At 36.4% G+C, this 27,909-nt stretch overlaps 3 protein-coding genes across 9 annotated transcripts; 2 read left to right on the top strand and 1 right to left on the bottom strand.

The window, feature by feature from the left end:
* The first annotated feature begins 251 nt into the window (after nucleotides 1-251).
* LOC133849302 (importin subunit alpha-like) lies at nucleotides 252-1,972 on the top strand. The gene is made up of 2 exons (XM_062285292.1): nucleotides 252-706; nucleotides 779-1,972. The coding sequence occupies exons 1-2, from the start codon at nucleotides 450-452 to the stop codon at nucleotides 1,881-1,883; spliced, it is 1,362 nt and encodes a 453-aa protein (XP_062141276.1). The 5' UTR covers nucleotides 252-449; the 3' UTR covers nucleotides 1,884-1,972.
* A 657-nt stretch (nucleotides 1,973-2,629) lies between these two features.
* LOC133849298 (uncharacterized) lies at nucleotides 2,630-24,773 on the bottom strand. 7 transcript variants are annotated; one of them, XM_062285280.1, is made up of 10 exons: nucleotides 24,613-24,773; nucleotides 23,460-23,608; nucleotides 8,428-9,139; nucleotides 7,250-7,369; nucleotides 7,006-7,086; nucleotides 5,793-5,901; nucleotides 5,462-5,721; nucleotides 4,978-5,034; nucleotides 3,311-3,575; nucleotides 2,630-3,229 (listed from the first exon to the last, which is right to left on the bottom strand). In XM_062285280.1, the coding sequence occupies exons 3-10, from the start codon at nucleotides 9,017-9,019 to the stop codon at nucleotides 2,650-2,652; spliced, it is 2,064 nt and encodes a 687-aa protein (XP_062141264.1). In that variant the 5' UTR covers nucleotides 9,020-9,139; nucleotides 23,460-23,608; nucleotides 24,613-24,773; the 3' UTR covers nucleotides 2,630-2,649. The 7 variants fall into 7 exon arrangements, with proteins under 7 accessions (XP_062141264.1, XP_062141265.1, XP_062141266.1 ...); XM_062285281.1 differs by having other exon boundaries at nucleotides 23,467-23,608; XM_062285282.1 differs by having other exon boundaries at nucleotides 23,471-23,608.
* A 357-nt stretch (nucleotides 24,774-25,130) lies between these two features.
* LOC133849304 (serine protease snake) lies at nucleotides 25,131-27,110 on the top strand. Its single transcript, XM_062285294.1, has 3 exons — nucleotides 25,131-25,664; nucleotides 25,760-26,050; nucleotides 26,117-27,110. The coding sequence occupies exons 1-3, from the start codon at nucleotides 25,601-25,603 to the stop codon at nucleotides 26,908-26,910; spliced, it is 1,149 nt and encodes a 382-aa protein (XP_062141278.1). The 5' UTR covers nucleotides 25,131-25,600; the 3' UTR covers nucleotides 26,911-27,110.
* The last annotated feature ends 799 nt before the right edge of the window (nucleotides 27,111-27,909 follow it).

Genomic DNA, 27,909 nt, shown 5'->3' with positions numbered 1-27,909 from the left:
GCTGATAAGCTGCAAGCTAGCGTTAACATTCGAACATTAACAGCCTAGCTATGATGTCGCCACATCGGCTGCTGTTTAACAGCGCTATCGTACACCGTAAAAGTATCGATATGATTGCACTCAAATTAATAATCGTCTATAGAAAATTGTATATTTCTTTATTTTCAACTGTATACTTTTAAAAACATGTACTACAAATGAGTTAAACATATTCTATGAAACATTCGTATAAATGTTATTTTGTGTCTGCCATAGCAAGTAATATCGATAGTTGCAGTTGATGATGAGCTCACAATTAATACCGGTACTTGGTACTTGGTAATTCAAACGCCAATTCCGTTTCTTTCATTTTCTGTTTTGGTTTTGTCAGCGATGGTCACTGACAGTCAATTGCATTAATAGTTTATTAAATCTAAATATAGAAAACACTATTACAACAATTCGCATAAATGGAGTTACATTTCTCCACACCAAACCAAAAGATGGAAAACCAAGGCGAAGAGAATGTCGTACGACTCAAGGATTTGATTGATTCTGAATCTATGCCAATACAAGAAATATTAAGCCTTATGGATGGCCACCAAGAGAATGATCAGATCAAAGGCTTTATCGAGTTGAACAGCTATCCTAAAAAAGTGATCATAGATCTAGTTATTGGACATTTGATTATTCCACGATGCCTTCAAGTTCTGCGTAACGCCACAAAGTACGTACTACGTTCACAAGTTTGGTATTTCCCTCATATTAGCACAATTTCCTTTCAATAATATACTCACAGATTGAAATTGAAGATATTGGCTGCTCATACCTTGTCAGCTCTTGCAGCCGGAACTCAGCAGCACGTGCTCACTTTGCTGTCCTATAAAGACGTGATGGTGGAACTCGTCAACATGCTCAACTCGAATGCTTTGCGATTGATTCTAAAAGCTGCTAGGATGCTGGGCAATATTGCCAAAAGTTCGGCGATGTCTCGCCATATCTTTTTCCAGTATAATGTGGCTGACATTGTATTACGCATAATGTCCAGGGACCCGGACGACGTGATTAAAATCTACTTGTCGGAATTGGTATTGCGATTGGTTCGCTACAGCCGTGAATCGATAGCATTGCATCAGCAATTCAATACATTTTTGATGATTATCGTTTCCATGATCGACAGCCGGATCAGGTCGGTCATCCGCGATGCCTGCCTCGCCCTTGAAGAGATCATTGTGGCCAATGCTGATTTGCTAGATGCATTCATTGCCATGGATGGTGCAAAGCGTTTGGTTCGAGTGCTGAGTCGTAACCGTTCCAGTCTTCGATCAATACTGGATATAATGACCGTAATTGCTAAACAAAATGCTAAATATGCCAATGCAATCCTGGATGCTGGTGCGGTGAATTGGTTGTGTTATTTATTGAGGACACAGCTCCACAATGAGGGAATCAAAATTCTTGAGTTGCTCAGTTGCCTGATATTTACAACTGAGAAAGCAGTTCGGATTGTGATCGATGCAGGCGTCTATCACATAATGCCAGAAATTATGCGTAATGTGAATCCCATCTATTATGATTCGGCCATTGATATCGTTGCCACCACTATATTTATGGCCACAAAGGAACAAATTCTGGAGATAGCCGATCGTTATGAGATATTTAAACCGTTTATGTTGCTGCTGATGAGGATTAGCCGCGTTAAATCGCAGACCACAGTGATTACGGTACTTAATCACCTCTTTGATGTGGATGCCTCGTTGGTCTCCTTACGTCCACCGCTCCTTGAGATGTTTCTGGGAAAATTGCTCGAATTGTGCATGGCCGAAGATGATGAACTCAGCGCTCGTGCCCGTACCGCCATCGAGAATTATGCCAAATACTTTCTCCCCCAACTAAAGCTGTAGATGTTCGACTAGTATTAAGAAGCACATTCAATTTAATTGAATGATTACACTCTGCATAAGTTCTTGAAGTTACCTTTCAATAAATATGCATATCGTATCATTTATTTCAAAACACAACGGCAGTTAAATGCAACTTAACAGAGAGCTGTTAACAGATAACAGCACGTTAACTATTCAATTGCCCCGATAACGTGCTGTTAAATATATCGATTTATTTCATAGAACATTTAAATTCTAACGCCTCGAAATTTGAATTTCGTAGGGAAATCGTTCAAACGCTGAAAAACAGAAAAAATACTATTTGATTTTTATTTATAAGGTATATATCGTATGTATTTATGTATATACATCTTTATATTAGGTATATACGTCATGTGCCTGTGTCATACATATTGTGTAAATGTATGTGTATATATATTATATATATTTGTATGGTAGGTATGTAGTACAAAAGCATAACAAATAAATAACAAGAAATTATTCAATACATATGGGATTAGTTCGTATGTATGAAGAAGTATGTATTAGGACAACGCATACATTTTGGTCTACTTGCAGGCTCCACCATCTTCTGGAGGTTTTTCACTTTTGGTTAAAAACGACGTACAGAATACAGAAAAGAAAACCATCAATTTATAAAATAATAATAAAAAAAAAACTAATGTGGTAAAAGTAAAATCATAGCTAAATGCGCTGAATTGAAAATGGAGTTTTGGAAAGTTGTTGTTGTTTTTTTTTTTTTTAGATTTTTGTTTTTTGATAGAATTTAAACATTGGTCGGCGCATCCATGCCACAGATGACAGATTTGACAACGGCGGCGGCGGAGAGTGAGGCATAATTCTGCCATTTGCGCGTCGACATACCATCCTTGTAATCCGAAATGCCCTTGACCAGAATGAAACTCTCGCGACAATTGCCAATGATGCTGTCGAGGACATTGCTCATCTCCACATCCGTGGCGAGCAGACCAAATTTGCGAGCAAACTGTGTGCGCAAATCATCGCTGCGGACCAGATCACGACCCGACCCAATGGGTCCCAAATGCAGGCGCGGTCGTGTGATGCCGTTAACCTCATCGGCGGCAATCGGATGGGCCACTTCGATGACCTCGTTGTTGCCAATGTTCATGAACAGTTTGTCCGTCTTGGCATCGGGACGTCCAAAGTCACTTTCCGTTCGCTGGGCGAGCGTTTTCTGGGCATCATTCAAATATCTCTCCCAGGGTCGCTTCACTTCCATATTCGCTTGCAGACTCTCGGCAATCTGTTGCAGTGAATCGTTGATGGGGAAATAGGTCTTGACGTCCTCCCCACTCTTGTACACATAGACGTAGGGTTTCTCCTTGCTGTAAACACAGAAAATATGCGCAAATGCGCAGAGATTGATTTAGTTGCAATGCGAAATTTGATTTGATTTGAAAACCCACCTGTTGATCAGCGCACGCTGTTTGTCCACATACGAGATGACAACGTCACCGAGTCGCACATGCTTCTTGTAGTCGGTATAGTGGGGCACACCGCCGGCCACGCCCACAATGAAGACATAGTCAACCTTTTGGAATGTGCCCAGCAGTCGGGTCGTGGTATTGCCAGTCGCTGTCATCGCCTCCCGTGTGCTGCCCACCGATGGCAGTTTTGTGCTCACAATTCGATGTGCTCCAATGTTGCCCAAGGTATAAACATTTGATTCGCCTGTGGGCGGCAGGGGAGAAATATCAAAAAGGGGAGATTAGTTTATGACTACGACAACAATTTGGCTGTGATCATCCCATGGCCAAGATGACTATATACATATGTATACACGTGGCTTGGTGTGTGTGTGTGTGTGTGTGTGTCTGTATCGATGTGTGGGTGTATCGATGTATGTGTCTGTGTGTGCTGTTGTAACTGCCCATTCCCTTGGGTGTCTGTGAGATTTTTTGTGGAGTTGTGTGCGTGACGACGACAATCAAACTTTAATTATCGTACATGTGTATGGCCCATGACAACAACAAAAAAAAACGAAAAGAATAACAACAAACACAACAATATAAACAATATTCACAACAAAAGCACCTTTACGCTTACAACAACAATTGCGACGAATTCACAATAGAATGGTAATAAAATGGTAAAAAAAAAAAACAACCAACCAAAACATAAAACCAAAGGCCAAGTTCACAATCATTGCAAATGCTTTTGCCCCACTTTCCAAGCAGGAACATTAAGCAGATAGTCACCAATATAAATGGCCTAAATTGTCTTTTATAGTAGTTCTATATCATTTGATAGCAGTCGATGGCATTAATGTTATCTCTAAGTAACTGACAAGTTTCGAGAGAGAAAGTTTTCACTTAATTAACTTGAACTGCCTTTTTCCTTATTTCTTTATAACTATTATATATAATGAATACATTCCTAATTTATTTTGAAAAATGTACAATTTAATTTTTATGTTGACTTTAAAGTAAACTCATTGATTTTATGATGAATTTAACGTACGCGTATATGAAGTGCAGCTGCTCTCAAACTGTACAATCACTCTACAACTAATATTTATTTCTTTATAACTATTCAATTCTATTCAAAATAAACTCCTTGCTTCTACGCATATGTGCAGTAAAGCTGCTCTAAAACTGTACAGTTAATCTAAAACTAATTTTCATTTCTTTATAACTATTCTACATATATTATTTAAATATGTTTAATTTAGTTTTTGTGTTATGCTTCTACATATATGTAAAGTGAAGCTGCTCTCAAGCTGTACAGCGACTCTAAAACTACTTGAAAGGTAGAAATATTATATCTTTAAAGTATTTCTTTATAACTATTAACAATTTATAATGTAAAATTGTGCAATTTGGTTTTGTAACATGAATTTTAAAGTGAAACTACCCTCAAACTGTACAGCCACTCTAAAACTGCTTTATAGATAGTTTGAAATCTTATTGCGAAGTTCGTCGTTAAGTTAAACGCATGTGAACTTGACCCTGGAATTGAATTGTTGATGTAATTGAGATGACAATACGAATACAAATACGAATACGAGGTGTTGGTAGTATGTCTAAAATGTAACTCTATGTAAATTTTTTAGACGACTTTTTCGGGTGCTTACCAAATCGGCCTTTCTTTTTGGATTTTCTGAGTGAGTTCGTTAGATTGGGATCGGAATCTGTTATATATATAAATGTATATATATATGGGTACGCATATATATATATATATAAATTTTGTTTTTGTTCGTGTAACATTCGATGGGATAGGAATTGATTAATTTCGATTAATTATATAATTTCGAGCATTTATGTGTGTATGTGTTTTCGATGTGTGTAGCGGGGGCGTGGGCGTGGGCGGGGGGCGGAATTGGCATTCAAAACAAAACAAATTATGCAAAATGCATTCAACATTCGTTTCGGGCAAGAGAGAGAGCAACAAGAGAACGAGAGAGAGAGAAAGAGAGAGAGAAAAATCAGTATTAAAAGACACTTCGAGAATAACGTAGTTCTCCAAAATAAATTTTTGTTAACGTAATCGCGAGTTTTGGTTTTTTGGAATTTCGCTAATTGCTCTGGCACTTGCTAACATGTGGCGCCACCTACCGACTGTGGTATAACGGACAAACGTCTCCTTGTTCTCCAACATGGCATCGACGGCCAATTTCTCGCAATACTGCGCGGTAATGATGGCAATGGTGGGCTGCTTATTCGAGGCTATCGTCGGCATCTGTTTGACCACCTTGATCTCCTTGTCCTCGTAAACAATGCGCGTGTACGCATTGTATTCCATCAGCTTAATGAGGCCGCGCTCCTGCAGCGATTGTATGACCAACAGCACATCCTGCTCGCTCCAGCCATAGTCCCTGTTACACAGATGAATGGATAGATTAATGATTACTATAGGAGATCATGCATTATATAACATGCCACTTACTTGGCCAAGTCCTCGGGAGAAACAGGATTCGGATAAGCCTGCTCGATGAGTTCCAGCACCTTCTCTTGTGTTAATGGCGGAGATTCGAATTGTGATTCCTCCAACGAGACTGTGAATAGAATGCAATGCAAAATCTAATTAAGCACTTGACGACATCGCATGTTATCGCATGGGCAAAGGCAAAGGGCGGGGTGGCAGCTGAAGCTGGGCGCAGATTAGTAGAGATGATGGTTAGCAACAACAACGACAACGACACTTGGGGGCTGCGTTTTCAAAACTCAACTCATACAGCTTTTACTTAATTGCAGACAAATTGAGCACTTCACTGTCGTCTCCTTGTCTGTCTGAGCAGCACACACACACATGGAGGAGTGCGGGAGGGGCGTGAAGACGCGGCAGAAACATCACGCAGATGCCAATGTCCTCCAAACAACAGTTTGACAGCCACCGCATGTGTAGCAAGGGTTAATGGATATCGAAATACGGCAGTCCTTAGAGGGTTAAGAGACGGGGGGCAAATGCATGGTGAACGACCCCAGGCAAAAGAATATTGAAAAACCAATGCTTAGCAGCAGTTTAAAGGCAATTTACAGTTTGGCAAGCACTTCAGTTTAGTAGCCACCGCTGATGCGACACAGTATATTATACCAAGAGCTGGCAGCACTTTTAGTAATACAGTTTGACAGTTATAGTGAACACAAACTGTGATAGGAGTTGGGGTACAGTTTGAGAGCAGCTGGTATGGTTAAGCCCATCATTTAAAGGCATTTTTCCCTCCCAAATTTGAATTTAGTTTGTTAATATCGCTTGTTGTTTTTATTGTTGCATATTTTGAAACATTTTTGTTGTACGAAAACTCAGTGCATTCATCATTTTGTTCACTTTCTTGTTAATGCCAACAAACAAACAAGTTAAGAGACGAGAGGTGCGTGCATTGCATTAGTAGTCAAACGAAACAACAAATAACAAAACAAACTGAGAACAACCACAAAACGCAACAGTGACAACAACAACAGGATATCATCAAGAGATTCCAGTTTGAGTGTAAGTACAATAATGTTGAAGAGGAGGAAGGAAGGCGAGGCGATGCGATGCGGAGGCGGATGTTGTGAAGTTAGGCGTTAGCTATATACATAGATTCATTTGCGTCGGGCGCTCAGCTGATCAGTGTACATGTCCAGCCAAATGGCCTTCATCAGATTGTCGCCATCACCTGTTTTCTTCTGGGCCAAGAGCGCCTCCTCGAACTTGCGATTGCAGTCGCCATAGCAATAGATGATGTAGCCATCGCGAGCTACAAACATCCAACATACACAAATCACCACAAAATATAGTATATATATAGTAGGAGAAAGAATTTGCCAGATTCAGATTCAGATTCAGTCAGAGAATAAGAGAGATAGACAAAGAGAGAGAAAGATTCAGATAGATATCGAAATGCAATGATAAATACTTACGCGGACGTGACGGCGGCGCTGATGTCTCCTCCAGAATGCGCAGCTCGATCTCAATGGACTGTATCTCGGCGTAACCGTGCTGCAACAGCTTCATTATCTTCTTGATAAAGCCAACATAATCTGTAAGAGTGCAAGTGTAAATAACATGAGCACACACTCTACACACACATTTCTTCGCAAGTCTTGCTTAAGAAATCTTTTCTTTGTTAAATGAGGTCGTAAAGTCAAGAATACGAATTCTTACATATTTATGCCTAAACTTTCTTGTTCATATTTAAATAGTTTTTGTTTTTTATACAATTTAGCAAAAAAGACAAAATTGTTTGCCATTGAATACATTATTTCAATTTGGCTTTAATTTTCAAAAATTCAAAACAATTTATATGTTACCGAAATTATAGAAAAAAAAAACGATTTTCAGCTCTTCGTTTTCAGAATTCTAACAATTAATTTACTGATTTTGGAATTTATTTCGGTTTGTAGTTGTTTTGTTCAATTCAAAACTTTTTCAATATATACTATTTACTTTATAATTTTGTGCATATTAAAAACCTTTAGAAAGTTGTCGAAATTGTAAAGAATATGAATTAAATACTTCTTGTTTTTTGAAATCATAAAAATCCATCCAAGTTATTTAGAATTTAGTAAGTTCTTCTTTCTAAACTTTCTCATAAAATCCTTCCAATCATGTTTTTTTTTTTTATATATATATATTGTGCAAATTAAAGAGAAATTTAACGTTGGCGAAATTGTAGAGAAAACGAATTTTCGCCTATATAATTACAATTTAACAGTAATAAGCTTTTACAGTTATTTAAATTTGTTTTCTCAGTCTCAAATAAATATTTCCTTATTGTTTTTTTAAATCATACTTTTTTTATGTATATATTTGCTAAGAATTTTGTTTTCAGACTTGGCAAAATTGTAGAGAAAACAATGTTTACTCAAAGAAATGTAAAATTGACGAAATTGTAGACCAAACGATAAGTCGTCTGTATAATTACAAATTGAACGGTAATAAAGTTGTAAATATACTCGTATTTGATTTCGGTAAGCTTTCTCAGCTGAAATCAATATTTCACTAAATGAAATTGTAGTTTTTTTCTTTTGATATTTTTGCTGAGACTTGGCGTTTTCAGACTTTGCGAAATTGTGGGGGGAAAACAATGTGCACTCACCTCTGGGAAAGTCCTGCGGACTGACGAGCTCCTTGAAGAAGTCCTGGGCAATGTGAGCCTGCTTTTCATCGTTGGTGAGCCAATCGCGGAACCAGAAGCGCAACGTGCGCGACTCCTGCGAATGTTTTCCCGTATTGGCGCTGACCAGAAAGACACGGAACTCGAGTGAAAGGGCTGCCGCCTTGCTGGCGCTCTTCTGTCCGGCGATGGTGTCCTTGTTGATGATGATGCCAGTGTGATCGCCGCCAGCGACATGGACGCGATCATTGATCTGATCGACGAGCTTGCGCTCGATGAGAATGACGGTGCTGTTGGCGGTTTTGCCCCGGGGCGTCATCACGACCTGCTCTGTCCGTGGCGGTGTCTGACTCCTCTGGGGAGCGTTGCTGTTCTGGCTCTGGCTTTGGCTTTCCTCCGCTGACGTTGTGACTGCGACACTTTTATTATTGCCGTTGTAACTGCTGTTGTTGTTGGCGGTGCCATTCGGCAGAGCACCGTTGCCATTCGTTGCCGTTGCCGTTGCCTGAGCCTTGTTTGGCTTGGGTGGCGGCGGCGGTGGCGCCATCTGTGTCTGACTTCTGCGCCCTGACATAATTCCCGATTTGCTCGCGCGCTCCAAAGCGATTTTCAGCTATTCGTCGTTATACTATACTCTGAGGAGCGGCCTTGAGAGAGCCCAGCGTGTTGTTTTCGCTTCGTTTTGTGTTTTTGCCTGCAAAGGGAAAGACAACAACATGCTTATTTTTAGCAACTGCTTTTCTTTTTTTTTGTTTTTGTTTTTGTGTGTGTTTTCCACTTTTCCTTTTTCGCATTCATTTCATATCCGATCCAAGTGTCTGTTACTTCCCCAACCTGTCTGTATGTCTGTCTCTCTGTGTCTCTGTCTGTGTGGCAACGCGCCAAACAAATTTCGAATTCATAAATAATTGGTGTCATAAATTCCAAGCGCCTCCTGCCTACTCTTGTCTCCTGCCCCGTGCCACATGCCACCACCTGCAGCAGCGACCCAGTGACTTGCTTCTGCCACCAAAACAACAACAACAACAACGAAAAAAGAAAACAAACAAACAAAAAATATGCCAAGAAAATCGATAAGAATTTCGTGACGTTGCAACAGATACAGCTAACATTACTTGCCAACCCTCCCTCCTTACCTTTCCCCCTTCCATTCACCTTTTCCACACTCTTTACTGCCTTGCAAGGGGAGGTGACAACCCTAAACGCGCGCCTTGCCTGCAATTAAAGTCACAGTCGTCTTCCGGCCCAAATGTCAACCAAAAGGTTTTTGAACTCGTTTAGACGAGGGAGGGGAAGGAGGCGGGACCAGGGACGGGGGCGGGGGCGGTAGTCAGAGGTCAGTCAGCCACAAAATGGGGTTGCTTGACTTCACTTGGCATTTGCATATGGTAAACAGAAGAAGGACATTGCAGGGATGCAACCCGGAAGCAGCCCCAAAGGCAAATGACTCGAAACAACAGCAACAACAACAACAGCTGAATAGCTTTCAACTTTAAACTTCTGCACTGCGAAATTCAAAACACACACTAAATTTGAACTACGAAAAACTGTTGCGTCGTCATCTGCGAGTTGGCAAAATGTAATTAAAAACAATTTTTAATGAATTCCATGCTAATTTGCATAACGACATTAATAAGCAGCACAATCGTTGCTTTGGCAGTTTAATTAAATGGCGGGAAAACTTTTCACAATTGGAAATAGAAAAGCATTTGGGATTTTCATTAACACCATTATTCCATCAAAGTCAATAGTATATATTATATACTATTTATTTTAGTATATTGTATGTATATAGTATTTGATAGTTTGAGTATTATAATCGAGAACAAACATCCAAGTTGTGTTTGAAAGTTTATAGCTTAAGAGAGTTAGTACATATTATATACTATATACTCTATATTATAGTATATACTATATATTCTATGTTATAGTATATACTTTATACTATAAATAGTATTTGATAGTTTGAAGATTATAAATTAGAAAAAAGTTGTAGCTTAAGAGTGTTAAGAACACAATATAATGCAACTATTTTTATATATATGTATATACTATTTATTTTAGTATATTATATGTATATAGTATTTGATAGTTTGAGTATTATAATCGAGAACACTCATCAAGTTGTGTTGAAAACGTTATAGCTTAAGAGAGTTAGTACATATTATATACTACATACTCTATATTATAGTATATACTATATATTCTATGTTATAGTATATACTTTATACTATATATAGTATTTGATGTTTGAAGATCATAAATTAGAAAAAAATTGTAGCTTAAGAGTGTTAAGAACACAATATAATGCAACTATTTTTATCTCCAGCAAATTCTTGGAAATGTGATTAATAGCGCTCTTTATGTTGGCATTGTATTTCATTTAATATGATAAAAATAAGTAAATTGCCACATATTTTTGTTGACTAATCGTTAAATGGTTATTTTCTATTAAAAATCACTTTATTTTATTGTTTCTCATTAATGTTGAATGTAAAGAATATAACAAAACTATTGCAGATTATAATAAAATAATGATAAACCTTTTAGATCCATACAGCAAACTTTATAAAAGTTATTTCGTTGTAAACAAATGAAATTCGCACAACTTTGGTATTCATGACCTCGCTTTAGGGATTCTTAAGATAATAATTTGCGGCAGCAAAGCAAACATTTAATTTGCAAATTCTATTCTAGTGTCATATCGTACTTATAGATGACACAACAATTTTGCTAGCACAGAATTCCATTGCGAATATGTGGAAATAATGTTGAAGCTCACAAGCTAACAACACGCAGGGGACACAATCATAAGCGTCATCGTCATCGTCATCATCATCGTCGCCATCATAATCCTCAAGTTCGTCATCAGAACCAAAAACTCAGCCCGCTTAATTAGATTAAAGAGCATCTCCCCTGGCGAGCAGCAACTGAAACAACAGCTTAATTCGAAAAGTACAAAAAAAGAAAATAAAGGGTGCACTCGAATTTCATGGCCGGAAATTATTTGCCGTCTGCAATTTCAATTAAAAGAAAAAACTGTGCACAGTTTGACAGCCACTGGGAGTAGAAGTTGACGTCGCGGCGCGCCCTTAACCCAGCGAAGCATCGAATGCATTTCTTAACTTCCGCTGTGCCATTGAGATGCTATTGAACATCTAGAGCACCGTTATAAAATGCTTAATTTGTTAAGGTTGTAAGGTTGTTAAGGGCAAGCAAGGCGAGCCAAGAATTTCATAAGCCACTGTATGCAGTTTGCTGATCTCTTTCTGTTTTGGGGCGTTGTCTTCGTTCGTAATCAAATTGAAATGGATAATGGAAATTCCAATGCCAACTGCTTGGCCATGCGTAACGCTAATACCACTAACTTCTCCCCTCCTCCCACTGCCCCCTTGCAAGGGGGATGACAACAACAACAACAACAACAACGACAACAACAATAACATTTTACGTGTTGAGGAGTTATGGGTGAGCGCATTGCAAGTCGCCAGAGTTCGAGTTGAAGTTGGGACTGGAGAGTCACGTGCTGTCTAAGCGGCGACCCATTACATTTCATATTTGGCAGTGCAGTGCAGTAGAACAGACGGGGGGAGTGGCTGAGGGGCGGGGGCAGACTTCCGCTGGCCATACCCTGTTAACACCATGTGCTTGGGTGTTCCAAATTTCTGCAACTGTTTATATTTCAATATTTACAATTGTTTTAACTACAATGTTAGTAGAATAAGATTCTACTTTACTTTAGTTCCTATGAGTGCATCATCTACCCATGGGTAAGAAGGAAAAGTATTCAGCAGACAGAAGGTGGCATAAAACGGTTTCTAGTTACTTTGGCTGACAGTGTGGTATATTTTGTTTTCTACGGTATATTTGAAATATAGTAAGTAATACGTCAATATACCAAATAAAGATCTTGGTATATTTTTGAAGTTTTTGGGGGTCGCACTGTCTTGCCTTTATTTAAATCGGTAGCGGGTATCTCACAGTTGAGAACACTCGACTGTAGCTTTCCTACTTGTTTTAATTTGTCAGTAGGAGTTTTCGAACGAAATTGCCAATGATTTTTCCTGATTGCAAGCGTGAAATCTATTATTAAGAAGCTTCAATATTATTATAAACATTTAGACTTTTTAAAATACTAAGTAAATTATAGATTCTTATTGTATAAAGCATGTTTTTCTTATATATTTTTTATCCTCATCATTAAGATGTTAGCTTATTATCAGATTCCTTGTAAGCTAGTTGAATTTATTTGGTATTTTCTTTTAGTATTTTACCTTCGATTCTTGCTATAAGCTAACGATTCATAATTATATATTTTTAATTTTTGAAATTATTATTTAACTCTCATGTAAATTATAGATTCTTTCTGTATAATACATATTTTTTTATAACATATTTTATCGTCATTATAAAGATAACTTATATAGTTATTTGGTATTTAATTTCAGTATTTTTCCTTTGGATTCTTATTTATAATTATATTGCTGGAATTTCCATTATTTCTTCACCAATTTCAAGTGCTGCATAACTTGAAGTCCATCATTTCAAGTGGCTCGCATCTTTGTCTGTGTTGTGGTATCTTGTAACTGCCACGCCCACAGCCCACACAGCCCCCATAAAAGCATGAAAATTGTGTTATTTGCAACATATTGCTGCGGGTTCTGGGCGAAAACAGTGGGCGATGGAGGCCAAAGGCAGCACCAAAACTAAAAGCCAAAACCGCAACACACACACGCACACACAGACAGATACACAGGCAGACACACACACACACACATATATATACACAGATAACGACGCCTATTACTTGCGGTTACCTGTTGCTGTTTTTGCTTTAGCTCGTAGGCGCCGATCTGGCCAGCGGAAAAGTCGAAATGAAAAACAAATCGCAAAAACTGTTATGCGGTTGTGCAAAACTGTACGAAACTTGAACTTAACTTGGCAATCGATTAAAGGGCATGACCCTGAAGCACATAGCGTTATATCTCAGCTATCGAGACAGCTGAGGGATTATTACAATCCAAGATAAGCAAAGTGTGAAAACTGAATTTGAAATTGAATATAAAAAAAATTATACTTAATTTAAATTTACAAATGTAAATGAAAGTAAATAAGTGAAATTGTATTTGCAATTTTAAATTTGATTTTTACATTAATATTTAAATAATACAAATATTTGAAGTAAAATAATAATCAAATACAGAACTGAAAATTAAAATTAAATTAAATTAAATAAAAATTTTGAAATTGTTACCTAAACATTTGAAGTAACTTAATTATTGCTTCTTGATAGCCAGAATATGTTACAAATGTAATTAAAAATTGAAATGAAATTAGATGTAATAAAAAAGTGTCAAATTGAAATTTGCATTTATGAAAAGCAATTTACTATATACAAAAACAAGTGAGAAAGCTACATTCGAATGAGCTCGCTACCCATTTTTAATAAAAGCCAAACAATGCGTTATTAATGTTAAAATATACCAAATTAATATACCACAAAAATACTTATGATATACCAAAGACTATATTTGGTATATTGATATATCACTTCAATCAAAATATACCATAGAGTACAGCCAAAATCCGATTGCAGTAAGCGTATTTAGTTAAACAAAAGTATTTCTTAAATAACTTTGACAACTTTTATGATGATCGATATAAAATGTTATAATTGTTTCTACCTAGTATGTTAAAAAGAACTCGATAAAAACATAACTATTTCAAATACTAAACTACAACTGTAATTTACATTACAATGCGAATTATGAATACTCGTATGTATCTATATTAAAATGCGATACATTTAAATTAAATTAATTACATAAACAGAGTGTAGACAATAAAGTGATTATATAATAAGGCTTAACCATGTTTTGAGCTGTTCTGCCTACTTCCCCACTGCCTTCATGATCAATAAAAGATCACGATTAAAGTGAGGACGACCTTAAAGAGTGAAGTAAGTAAAGTAAGTACACGACTGCGAGACAAAAGCACTTTTGGGCAGGTTGAACTTGAGAACGATGTTCCCAGGCCGCGTTTTTATTGTTGGCAAAATAAAGGCAACTAATTGCCGCATCATTTCAGTTAATTTGTTTAAAGTAATTAGCCGCAACGCAACGCGAAGGGAAGGGAGGGGAAGGCGAACGTGACACAAACTCAAACTGTGAACGCGATTTGTAGACACATACTCATTAGTATATAGTATATACTATATATAGTATATTGGAACAATGTAATCGTAAGTAGTGTATTTTAGCTTGGACAACAAATGAGTCACGTTCGTGTTGCGTTGCATGCATCAGAAGAGGGGTCAAATGGAAGGGAAAGCCAAATGCTCGATTGAACTTTTTATGGGTAATTAACAGTCATAGTTGGGCTTGTTGTTGTTATCGTTGTTGTAGGCATGCAAACAAATGTGACGATAAGAGAAGAGGGAGACACAAGCCACAAGTTGATCGACTGTTGCAATATGTTGTGTGGGTGGTCAGTTTACGTTCCATCTCCCTCTCACTCACTCACTCTCTCTATCTCTCTCTCTCTTTTTCCGGCACACATCTGGCTGTGTGCTGATTGAGCAAGTGGCAAGCAACGTGGCCTCTTTGCAGTTTCCGCCGCCAATGCTTGCCACATGCCCAACTTTCAGCTTTCAGCAAAACGTATCTTTCCCTCTCTCTAAAAATACATCTTTAGATTGGGACCCGGACAATATATTGTTTATTTCGGCTGCTCATTGTCGTCTGCCTTACTACTTGCCACTTGCCACTTGCCACGACTTGCCGCCTGGTTGCAAGGTTATGCTGTTTTTATTGTTTTGTTATCGCTTTTTCCCCCTCTTATTATTTGCTTCATTTTAATTTTTTGAATTTTTCTACTTGGCTGCTAGAAATTTTGTTCGCCGAATACTTGAAGTCAATTTGTTTGCTTATAAACAATTTCAAATTGTTATTCTCTGTTTTTCGCCTTAATATCTCTAGCAGCGTTTCGCTCAAATTGAATAGTTCTGGAACAATTTACTCATTGTGCCTAAGTCAACACACAAAAACGCAACACGCATATCTTAAATGCGGGTAATTTAAATTGTTGATAAAAAAACAAAGTTCACATTTTTGTTATTCATTTCTGTGGCATTCAAAAGTGGCGATTATTTCAACTACATTTTTCGTTGAAACAAACATTAAAGTTATCGCCACTGAAAATTGCAGTTCAACTAAAAATAGTTGCTGTCAAGTTTCTATATAAAATCGACTTTTAATTGGATCATAAATATGTACGTTTTCTTTCTTATAATAAGTTCTTTCTTCCTTGTCTCATTCTACGCTTTGTTTTATCAAACTTACAGGCTATTATTATATACTTGGTATTTGAACAAAGACTTGCTTTATTTCTATATTTGTCTGACTGATTAGTAAGAAGTTGAACAATACAATTATTTCTTTATTAAATTAAGACATTGAAGTACTTCTGTACTTTTAAAAAATTCGTTGTTATCTTTTATATATTTCTTTCTTTTATTTCATTTTCGAAATTAAAGTACTTCTGTTCAGCAACTCTTATTCAATTTACATTCATATATTCCACTAAATATTCACGATATCTTTGAGTATTCGAATCGCAGCACGTCTCGAGAACATTTGCAACTTGTTTTTGTGTGTGTGTGTGGCTGATTCAAATTTTGCGAACAACTCGAATGATAAATAACAAAATGAGTAAGTCAACAAACAATTGGAGCGTTGTCGTCATCATAGCTAAGGAGCTCTCGACGATGTGATCAGCTTTATTTTATCTTTGCCAGCTCTTCAGAGTTCTATTTATTCGTCGAAATCTCTATTGATGGGCCGCTGACTAAATGCCTCTGAGGGTCGACAAACGTAAATGGAATTGAAAACCAGATTTTTAAGGTGGCAAACTATTTTATATATACAATATTCATTTGCATACGTTCACGATCAGTAGAAACGAACAAGCAGGGAAGGAAGGGGCAGGGGAAGGCGGCACATTGAATGATGATTCAATTAACTGAAATGAAAACATGACCCAAGAGTGCGCCGCCAATGTGCAAATTCAACGAGCTAGATTTCCAGTTGAAAATCACATTTGTGATTCACACAAAGTCAAAGTTCACGGGCAATTTGGCAAAAACAAAGATCGTTAACTGAAGGTCTAGTCTACCCTCCACGCTCCCCGCTCTCCCCTCATCACCTTGCCACTTACTTTTTTACATTGTCAAGTGATGATACAATAGTAATAAATTGTCATCGCTTCGTTCACGACTCGTTTATACGAGGTGTTCAGTTACAGTTACTACACAATTATTATTATTATTATACTAAAGGTAAGGTTCATGAAATTGAACTAATTTATCTGCGCACTTTGTAATTTATTTATAAGAATGACAGCTACGAAGTACTCATAAATCATAGTTAAATAATGTGATATTGTTTCTTATGTTAAGTTACAGTCGTAAGATGAGCACATTTTGTGTTCTAAAAACAAGCCGAATCCAAACTAATTAAATAAAAAATTATATAGAGGATTATTTGCCTAGTAGTAGTAATCTACATTTCATGGATTGTTAAAAGAAGATATAAAAACCTTTTTAATACAAATTTGTAATTCTTTTTCAGTTATTTCCCAGCAAATACAAATTGGAAATGAGTAAAATACTAAATACAACAAATAATACTAAAAAACATACTAATGAATAAAAGGCATTAAGAACAATTTGGTAAAATTCAGAATGAATGAAATACTAAATACAGAAATTAATACTAAAAAAACATTCTTATAAATGAAAGGTATTAAGAACAGTTTAGTAAAATTCAGCATTAAAAAATATAAATGAGTAAAATACTAAACCCTAAAAATAATACTTAAAAACATACTAATAAATACAAGGTACTAAGAACAGTTTAGTAAAATTCAGCATTAAAAATTAGAAATTAATAAAATACTAAATACAACAAATAATACTAAAAACCATACTAATGAATAAAAGGTATTAAGAACAATTTAATAAACTTCAGCATTACTTTTTAAGTGATTTCTTTGTAGTATAAATCAACAACAACGAAATACAACATAGTAAAAGGTAATTAAATAATAAGTACTAAACCTAATTTGTAGTTGATTCCAGGGTCACAGAATCTAATAAAAAGTCGAGCCAAAAACATCATAAATTTTCAAATTGCATTCACGAATCCCAAATTCAAATTTAGTCTGGTTATTTCAAGGTGTAAAAATATGTTAAACACATTTCCAGCCATGAGTCATGAGTGTAATTATTATTTCAGTAATTTGTTGGATGCGCTTTCGTAACATTTATCTCTCATATCTTAATGGTTTCGCGTCAAGAGATTTCGAGAGACAGTCTGTCTAGATAGCTGATTTCTGGTCTCTGGTAAAATCATCTTAGGATGGATGCTTGAGCAATCTAGCAAATCTTTGTAGTAGATCTTTCGTCAGACACCTCTCAATTTAGTTCTTTACTCTGGGTTTTAATTTTTTTTCATATCTTTTCTTTGTTTTTTTATGCTAGCCTTCACCATTTTGTTTTAGTTTTTTTGTATTTTTCATTTTGCCAAATTGAGTTGGAAATATTCTACGTTGCCAGTTTGTTGTTTGTTTTGTTTTATTCATAAATTTTTTTGGCGCCGACTACAAAATGAACTCGAGTGGGCGACAGATCAACCGAAGAATGATGATGATGATGCTGATGCTGATGATGTTATTGGTGTTTTTAGTGTTTTATTTGGTTCTGGACAATTGGATGCCATCGATTGCAGTAACATTTTAGTGTTTCGTCACAAATGAATGCGTCATCTGCACAGTGGGGCAATTATGTTATGTGGCTGTGTATTTGGATCAATAAAACTGCGACAACTGCAATGCAGTCAAAGGGAAAATCCATTTGAGGCCTATTTGACACACTTCTTGCGTGGGGAATTCACTTAAAAGTGAGACGTCCCCCCTCACATTATCCCCTCTCTAATAGCCAAACAAAACACCCCCGTCAATTTACACGCAATGATTTGTTGCAACTGAGCTGAACTCGACTGCAAGATACCCTAGCAAAATAAATACCACACTTGAGATTAGATTAGCTGATTTATATATTTACACGTAACTACATATAAATAACACAATTGTATAAATACATAGTTCGCAGAACTTGGCTATTTAATCGCCTGACAACCAATCTAATCAGTTCGAATAGACATTGAAATAGTTTTTGCCTTATAGTACAATAAATTATGTGTTGTGTTGATCAAAATGTAATATCACAGTTTATTTTAAAGTACTTGAACGCAATTATTAGCTAATTACTATTCACTAGTTTTAAGATTGAAGTGTTGATATGCGTGTTTAAAATATTATTAATAATTTAATGTTTGTCAAGTTGACTGAAAAGTAAAGTATAAAATATATATACTATTTCGATTATTTTCGAAGTTAAACAACATTTAAATACAGAATAAAAGGTGAATATTATCAAACATTAAATGATTCCATTATATTTAAAAAAACTGATATTTAAATATAATCATTTAATATTTGAGCCTTTTTCAAAAATAAACATAACTGAAATGTAGTATACTAAATGTATTTTATTATACTCACAACCCATAAAGTAAAATACCAAATATAGCCTTCACTATATTTTAGTACATTTGCGGTATATTCATTTTATATATTTTATGAATAATACTGCACTTGACTGTAGCTATCTTTCTTGTTTTTATCTGTTTGTGTTGATTATATAACTAATTACGCTTGTAATTAATATTTTACAAATTGATTTTTTTTAAACATAATACACTCTTTTTGTTTACTTTATAAAAGTTATATTGGAATGTTATATTTAATCAATTTTAATTATATATATTATAAAAATTATATATATTATATTATATTTGTATATAATATGTTAAGTTTCAGTTCTTTTTTTGCGACAGAATGTTCGAAACTTGTTGTATTTATTAATATTATTCAATTCTTTTTTCGTAGTGTATTTGAAAGTAGGGTTTATGAAAGACAAACCTTTTCAATTTCTTATGCTGCCAAATTAGCCATTATAATGCTATATAATAGACACAGATCTATAGTTATAACTGCGGCTGCCCAACAGTCTGCACTTTGTCTATGGCCGCAATGCATGCGATGCGTTCTTCTTCGTTCTTCGAGAATGTTTTTCTGTTTTCTGTTTTCTCTGGGGGTCTCTGCTCCATAAATCAGACGTTAGACGACTTGGCAAATGGTCGGCCTGACAGTTTTATGACCACAACACAAAAACTGGGCCGAAAATGGAGAGTCTCATTCTCTCTTCATTCTCCTCTCCCCTCCTTCAAATGGCCTCAACTACCTGCCATGGCAACCAACCCCACACACACAAAGTGAATAAGGGATTTTTCTTGTCATTTTCATTTTCATTTTCAACCCGATTTTGCAGCAGTTCTTTTTCTTCTTCTTTTTGTTGCAGCCTGATTAGCGGGTCATTATGTGACCCACTTTATATGGATGGAATGGATGGAATGGATGTGGCCACTCGCCCATTGCGAAGCGAATCAAGCATAACAAATGAATGCAAAGCAAAGCAAAGCAAGGAGAAAGCCAACAACTTTGATACAATCTTTCAAAGTTCCATAGTTTGAGCTCGACTTTGTTTGCAGCTGTGAAAAGGCAAATAAAGTTCGAGGAATACTTAATAAGGGTTTTTCCTTTTTCCTATGCAAATGTATGTTAATCATTTCCACATAAAAAGCTTAAATATCGGATATGCACATTATTAATATTTGAATTAGGACATTTGAAATTTATAGAGGTTTGAAATGTTTAAGAATTGATTGAAAAACATTAACGCTTAAGGATATTTATTTTACTTTTTGTTTTGAATTAAATTTAAAAATATGTACTTTAGTTGTTTATGAAATGAAATAATAATTTATTGCAAATATATTGTTTATTTTATTATATTTATTTATTTATTTATTATATATTATTTATTTTTATTATTTTCTTAGACATTTGGATAAAACTTCATTTGTTTGTCATTATTTAGTCAAATCAAAAATTTTTGTTCTTTTCATATTTCATTAGGCATATTCTACAATTTATCCGATATATATTTTTCAAGCCTTTATCTTAATTTTATATTAAAATGCATTCAAGAATGTATGTATATTAATTATCTATTAGTCTTTTCTTTTAATTGAAATCTTTGTTACCAAAAATCAATGGTAAGGTAAGGTAATGGTAATGTAAGGATTTTATTTTTATTATGATTAGTTTTAATTCGAACAAGAAAGCTATAGTCGAGTATCCTCGACTGTGAGATACCCATTATCCATTTTGAATATTTCGGTATTATTCTTATAACATGCCAAATTATTATTTGGTATATTGATAAAATACTACAATCGAAGTACAAAATATACCAAATTGTCAGACAAGCGTTTGTTTTTCTCCCATTCAAAAGTATTTTTCAGTAACTTCTTATTCTAAAAGAAAGACGACTGTATCTTTGCGGAATCTCTTGAATGTTGTAAACGTTATTATATAGTAGGCATTTTTACGACATATCACACATGGTATAAGTATTTTTGCCGCCCTTCGCCCACTTCCACTTCCACATCCCAGTCCAGAGAGCAAGTCGGCGACCTATCGAGCTTGATGGCCTGCTAATCTCAAATTGCATTTGATTGTCGCCATGCAAATGAGGTTACACACACACACTTGCATACAAACACGCAATCTCACACACACACACATAATTCCATATCAATTTACAGCAATTGCGGCACACGCACTCCCCCCTTCTCCTTCTCCCCACCCACGCCATATATTCGACATGTAAAATTAAAAAATATGTGTTACACATACAATATGAGCGTGAAAAAGTGGAGGGAAAACGAAAGCCAGAACAACCAAGGCAAGCAAAATATACAGTTCAAATTATTTTTAAAGCACAGCCAACGGGATTGGCCGAACGGCCTCTCAAGTTGAATGAACCACACAAAAAAAAGAACCGCAGAAAAAATGAAAAAAAAAATTAGCAGAAAAATCCATTTTCCCAAAAGGTGTCGACGACAAAGAACTCACACATCACATCAAATGTAATTTCATATGCGAAAAAGAAAAAATAATTAACACAAAAAAATGTATAATATATCTTGCAATATGCCACAAATAAATTGAGAGAGAGAACATTTCCTGTTGTCGGTGCTTTTCTTTTGATGTGGCTTAACAATCTTAGATTACCTTTAATTTGTATTCTATTTAATTGCTGCTTATCTTCCGTCTTCCGTCTTTTATTCACTTTCTTTCCCATTTCTTTTGTGCTGCACTTGATCTGCTTCATGGTCACAACTATTTGACTTTATTACGCTTCTCAGCTTACAACTCTTTCGCTTCTTTCCGGTTGAATAGCCTCGCCATTGTCACATTATATTCTCATTTGTTGTTCTCATTTTGGCTAAGGAAAGTGCATTAATTTTTTAAAGCGATCGCTGCTGATGGCATAAATCTCATTTGTGTCTAACACACGACTAACAAATTAAGCAGTCTCATCAAAAATGCTCTAATCCTCTAGTTCCATTGATGAGGTATTTCAACACTACGCTAGAAATAAAATCTAATTGTTGCACAACAAATAAAGCTTTAAATTAAGCTGTCGATTAAGTCGAAAAGCCCCTCAAAAGGATAAGAATACTTTAGCTTGACAATATTTCAAAAACTTAAAGCACATCTACATATATAAATGAATCTGATTATTTCCAGTGAATTTTTGGGGCGAATAAAACTGAAAAGTTTATGCATGTCGAGAGGCGATAGTAACATAAATCGAAAATTGTGCTAAACAAGCAAAGATTTGTTTTCATTTATTATTTTTTTTTTGAATTACTCTCGACGTCGTCGTCGTCGTCGTCGCTGTTGTTTCGGTTTGTTTAAACTGCCTGCCGAAAAATGAGATCATGCAGCGCATTTCGGCTGGAGAACTGAGAACTGAACTCGATGGAAATTGGCGTAGATCATTTTATTAGATGGCTGCGTTAAAACTTATCCAAATCCAAAATGAATGACGCATTTCAAATGCAGGTCACGCACACGCACAGATACATATACATATGTATGTATGTACATTATGTTAAAATCTATGAATTAGGAATAATCACAACAAATTAGAGCGGAAATGTTTTTCGATAAGGACTTGTTAGTTACTTCATTTTCCGAGTTCTTTTTATTTAAGCACTTTATTTCATACATATTCATACTATGTATTTTAAGTACTTGATTTGCATTTCGGAGACTACAGTAGACACTCGCAAATTAGAGCCAGCTAAAAATTATATTTTCTGAACAACTATTTTGATTTGTAAATAAATGATTTTCATTTAATTAAAATATTTAATAATTTAATTTTAATTTTATCTAATATAAATTTGTTTTCAGTTTTTCCAGTTTTCGGGTCTTCCATAACTTTAATTTTAATTTCTTGAATATTTGGATTTCAATATATATTCTAATTTACGAGCTTTTTGGGCTTTTTATTTTTATTTTTATTTTATATACAATAGGAAAATAAGAAAATCTGATAGAGAACCTGAATTTCTCTATCAAAGAATAACTAATTTTCTAAGCTTTTATTAGTAAGTTTTGTTGCGTAGAAATTTTAATGGCTTAAAAAATCTATCAATTTGTATGTTTGTTACTTTAATGTAATGAAATATCCACGAAATGTAATGCTAGATCTTTGTTATAAAAACAATAAATATTTAAAACTGGAATGGAGGCGATTTCGTGGCGTTTTTTATGCTTGGAATATGCATGACTGAAAAGCGTACTTGTCGCTATAAATAGTTTTGTCGATTGCTTGCTGCTTTTGGTGAAAGTACAGCTGTTAGTGGGTGACCCCTCCCCTTCCCCCTCCTACCATCCCTCCTCCCATCATCGAACCACCTGTTCAATCTGCCCCCCACTCACGAAACAGTAGAGAGCAAAAAACAAAATGTAGTAACATTGAACTCACCTGTTGCTACTGCTTATTATTGTTGTTGTTGTTGTTGTTGTGATGTTGTTTTATTTTTGCAACCGGTTTTTGTGTTTACTTTTTTGTTTGCTGTAACTCGTCTAATTTGTACTTCGATTAAATCCGTTTGATGTGGCTCTAAAATTTAAACAAACAAAACTGACAACTTGTAAAATACAAATCAAATCCTTTGACAAAGAAATGTTTTTTTTTCCACAAACCATCACAAAGAAAAAAACGCAAAAAAAAAATGGCAACAAAGTTTTTGGCACATTGCCACGATACGCGTGTATCTGTATCTGTATCTACACATATTTGTATCTTATCTTATCAAAGCTGCTGCCTTGAACAATTTCTCATTATCAGCTGATAAGAACAAGCAGCGAACTGCGGCGGCTGCGCTTCACAAATCGATTGTTGTTGTTGCTGTTTGTGTTATTGTTTGTTAATGTGACGGAAACAATGCTTGTAACTATATACAAATACACATAGTAAGTCATACTTTCAATTTACGTGCTCATGACTAACGTATTTAATAATTGCTATCGAAGTTGACGTCATCGAAAGTCACAACAGAATGTTACATTCAATAGCTGTCGATTTTCGATAAATTTGCCAAAATACCGATTGAAATGCAGCGATCGTTGTTAGCTGATGATTCATCTAACATCGAAATCGAATGAGGAAGCGAGCGTGTTAATTATGATGATGATGATGTTCACAATGATGACGATCATTTGGCCATGACGTCATTTTCGTATTTTGTATCAAACAAAAGGGTTGCACTTGAATTTGAAAACAATAAACAACAAAGCTACAAGTTGAACCCAAAACCAGCTAAACGAGCAGCTGGTTCACCTTCAGCACTAGCGCGAGCGCGAGATCCCCATTCAAATTGGAACAATTATTTAGCGTGTGTGTGTGTGTGCGCGATTGTTTGTGTGTATGTATGTAAATTCGCGTACACTTGGAATATTGCACTAAAAACAAAACACAAGCAACAACAAGAACAACAAAACCAAAAAACACAGACTACTCTGAAACAGAACAGAACGTTTTAAAGTTGTATGTACGCCGTATTGAATTACGCACGAACGCGCGTCTATTTTTAATTTCACATTCAGTCTTGTAACTCTTTTTACCGTTGCGTTTTGTTTACGTCCTGTTGCACGCGTCGCTTGCAGAAAATTGTAAATACAGAGCGCGCGTAAAATGCCGGCCAATAAGGGCGATTTTAAATACAACACAAAGCTCGTGCTTCGACCGCGTCCGTTGCATCCAAAGAACTAATTTCGACTGAATTGCCGAATGGTACGCAGCGTGACCGCAAGCTCAAGTTCAAAACATACCAAAAATACATTTTAATGTAGGGTCACACTGCATGATATAATCGATACTACTGTGTTACGATACCTTCTGTTATTTTGCACATTTTTTACTTGTTTCGGTTGAAAAGCTTATTTTACATTTTAGTATTAAATACATAATTAATCGTTTGTTTGAGTAGTCAACTTACACACATGTGCAACTGCAGCAAATTAGTTTAATTAGCAGTTTGAATAGTGCGCCTATCATTCGAATTTATCGATGCTGCTAGCAACAGCTGTTGTTCAACAAATTTACAGAGACTCTCACCAGATGGCGCCAATGGCACACGCTGTTAAGCTTGCGCAAATAACAAATGGCGCGTAATATCAACACAGCACTTCATCGAAGATGAGCAAATATAAATCAATTGCTTGTGCAGGAAAAAAAAATAACATAAATAAAAATGAGGAACAGTAATCGCGAAACCGGTCACGGTTCGGTGTACCTTTGCCCGAGAGCACGTGCTGTCGTCATTGAGAATTCCCCCTGCCAAAATGGAAAAGATACCGCGACTGTTTGAGATGTCAATTAAAAAAAGTCCAAACGCTATACAACAAGATCTTTGAAGTTGCCTGGCTGGTTTCGATTGTTGTGTATTTGTGTTTTTTTTTTTTTTTGTATTTTATGAGAGGCGCAAGCGCATGCCAACTTTAGTGGCAGCCACACAAAATCGCAGATCGCATTTAGAAGTCGAGCTTGCAACTGAGCGGGACGTTGAGAAAGCCCAACAAAAAAAAAAAAGTGGGAAAGAAAACGCACAAAATGATAAATGCAATACTGTTGTCGTACTTGTTGTTGTTGCTGGGCACACAAGCAAAAGCTGCAGGTAAATAAAAAATAATAACAATGCAAATTTCACTTTTGTTCCCCCTATTTTAATGAAAGAAATTTCCCTCTTCCCCTATATTTTTGTTGTCACAGTCGCTAATGCAGCAATTAAACCACTGTCGCAGCGTGGAATCATTTTCCCCAAGGAATCCTTCGATGATTGCTTCACAGATGACCAGCAACGGGTGCCGGGCAATTGCAAACTGCTCGAGGATTGTCCCGCCGCCTTGCGACGCTGGAACGAGCAAAGTGTGCTGCCCAAGACATGCTACTTTGTTAAGTACGATCAGTTTGTGTGCTGCGATCTGCATGATAACAACAGCACCACGCCCACCATACAACCGGAGCCTGAACCAGAGCCACAGTTGCGATCAAGCGAACAAGGTGCTTAATGAATTTATTGTACTTTATATTGGACTTTTGCTGAAGTTTCCCATTTTTTGTTTGCAGCTTGCGAGGATTCAAAAATTTTTGGCATTTCCATTGTGGGCGGCAGGCCAGCTAAATACGGCGAGTTCCCGTACATGGCCGCCTTGGGTTGGCAGGCGAACTTCGATGGAAGCATCCTCTATCGCTGTGGCGGCACACTTATTGCACCCACGTTTGTGTTGACGGCGGCGCACTGCATTAACTTTGGCGGACAGCTGCCGGCGACGGTGCGTCTGGGTGGTGAGAATCTCACCGAGGGCATGGGAGAGAATCATGCCATACGACGCGTTTTTACCCATCCCGATTACACGGATACCGGCGCCTACAATGATATTGCGCTGCTCGAACTGGACGCAACACAACCCTCGTCACGGACCATTGTGTGTCTGTGGCAGAGTCCAGAGTTGCCGATGGATGAACTCACTGCCATTGGCTATGGTCAGATTCAATTTGCGGGACTGTCGTCAAAGCAGTTGCTCAAGGTGTCGTTGCAGCATGTGACACAGCAACAATGTCAGCCACATTATCAGCTAGAGGATTTGCCGCTAGGCTTGGCACTCAGTCAAATGTGTGCCGGTGATCTCAGAGGAGTGGGCGACACCTGCCAGGGAGACTCGGGTGGACCCCTGCTCATGCGCAGTAAGAATCAATGGTTCGTGGTGGGAATCACATCATTAGGTCAAGGCTGTGCCAGCGGACCGCCGAGCATTTATACGCGCGTCTCCAGCTATTTGGATTGGATCGAGAGCATTGTGTGGCCCAAAGCTGAGGTGGGTCCCCAGCAGCCGACTTTCGATTTGCGCATGAATGACTGATGCGTGAATTCCCGACTTCCCGACGCATGGGAATTTCAGCGAATTAGAAAGCTTAGTCATAATATATTCTATTCGTCATAAGCTCACATTCATCTCTTGTCTTGTCTTGTCTCGACTGCCTTAGCAAGTACGTAAACATATTATTTGACTTTTATTGGCGAATTTATGAGCACTGCAAATACATTTGAAAATGTTAATGTTGTCTAATAAAATGTTGATTTGAATTTAACGCGCGTTGCTTTTGCCAATGTCACGCAACATTTTGTTGCCTACTTTTAGGTGCTCGAAATATGTTTCTCTATTGAAATGCGGTAGACGCGTCCATGATACAATTATAGAAGGTAGTGCCGTCGGAAAAAAGCTTCCGTCAGTACGCATTCGTATTTTGACGCAAGAGGTTGTCTGCGGACGAATTTTTTTCTGCAATTAACCCTTGTGGAAAACGACATTTTGCAATGTATGCCGTAGACACGGATAGAATTAAAACATTTCGAGAATTAGAGAATTCTCATATATATTATTAATATTATTCGTAAACAATTTACATTTTAGAAATATGTCAAAAAGACATTAATATTAGCTTCAAAATATGTAAATATTAATATCATCGTATAAGGGTTAATGCGCATTTCATTGTCGTCTCGCTCACACTGCTGTGCTGAGACTCTTTCACTCGCACTCATTGTTATGTTTAAAGTCGGACAGCTTTTTTCCGACGGCACTACCTTCTATAATTGTATCATGGACGCGTCTATCCAATTGGCATAAATTTCTGTTGCCTACTTTTAGGTGCGCCCTCGAATAAAATAATTATCGATTGTTGTACAGCATTTAGGAGGCGCCAGTTTTAAATAGCCAATAATGAGAAAGTTGGTAACTAGCCAACTATTCTATAATTCTCATTGCTGTTACTCACTATGCTTTAATTTGAAATATTTGTAAATTTCTTGGAGTTTATGTTGTTTAACATCGCTGCTTATGCAGTTGTTCTTGCACACA

Source organism: Drosophila sulfurigaster, chromosome X (genome assembly GCF_023558435.1).
Source record: "Drosophila sulfurigaster albostrigata strain 15112-1811.04 chromosome X, ASM2355843v2, whole genome shotgun sequence".
Classification (NCBI taxonomy): domain Eukaryota; kingdom Metazoa; phylum Arthropoda; class Insecta; order Diptera; family Drosophilidae; genus Drosophila; species Drosophila sulfurigaster.
Note: the sequence above shows the minus strand (reverse complement) of the source record. Positions and strands in the feature narration are given on the sequence as shown.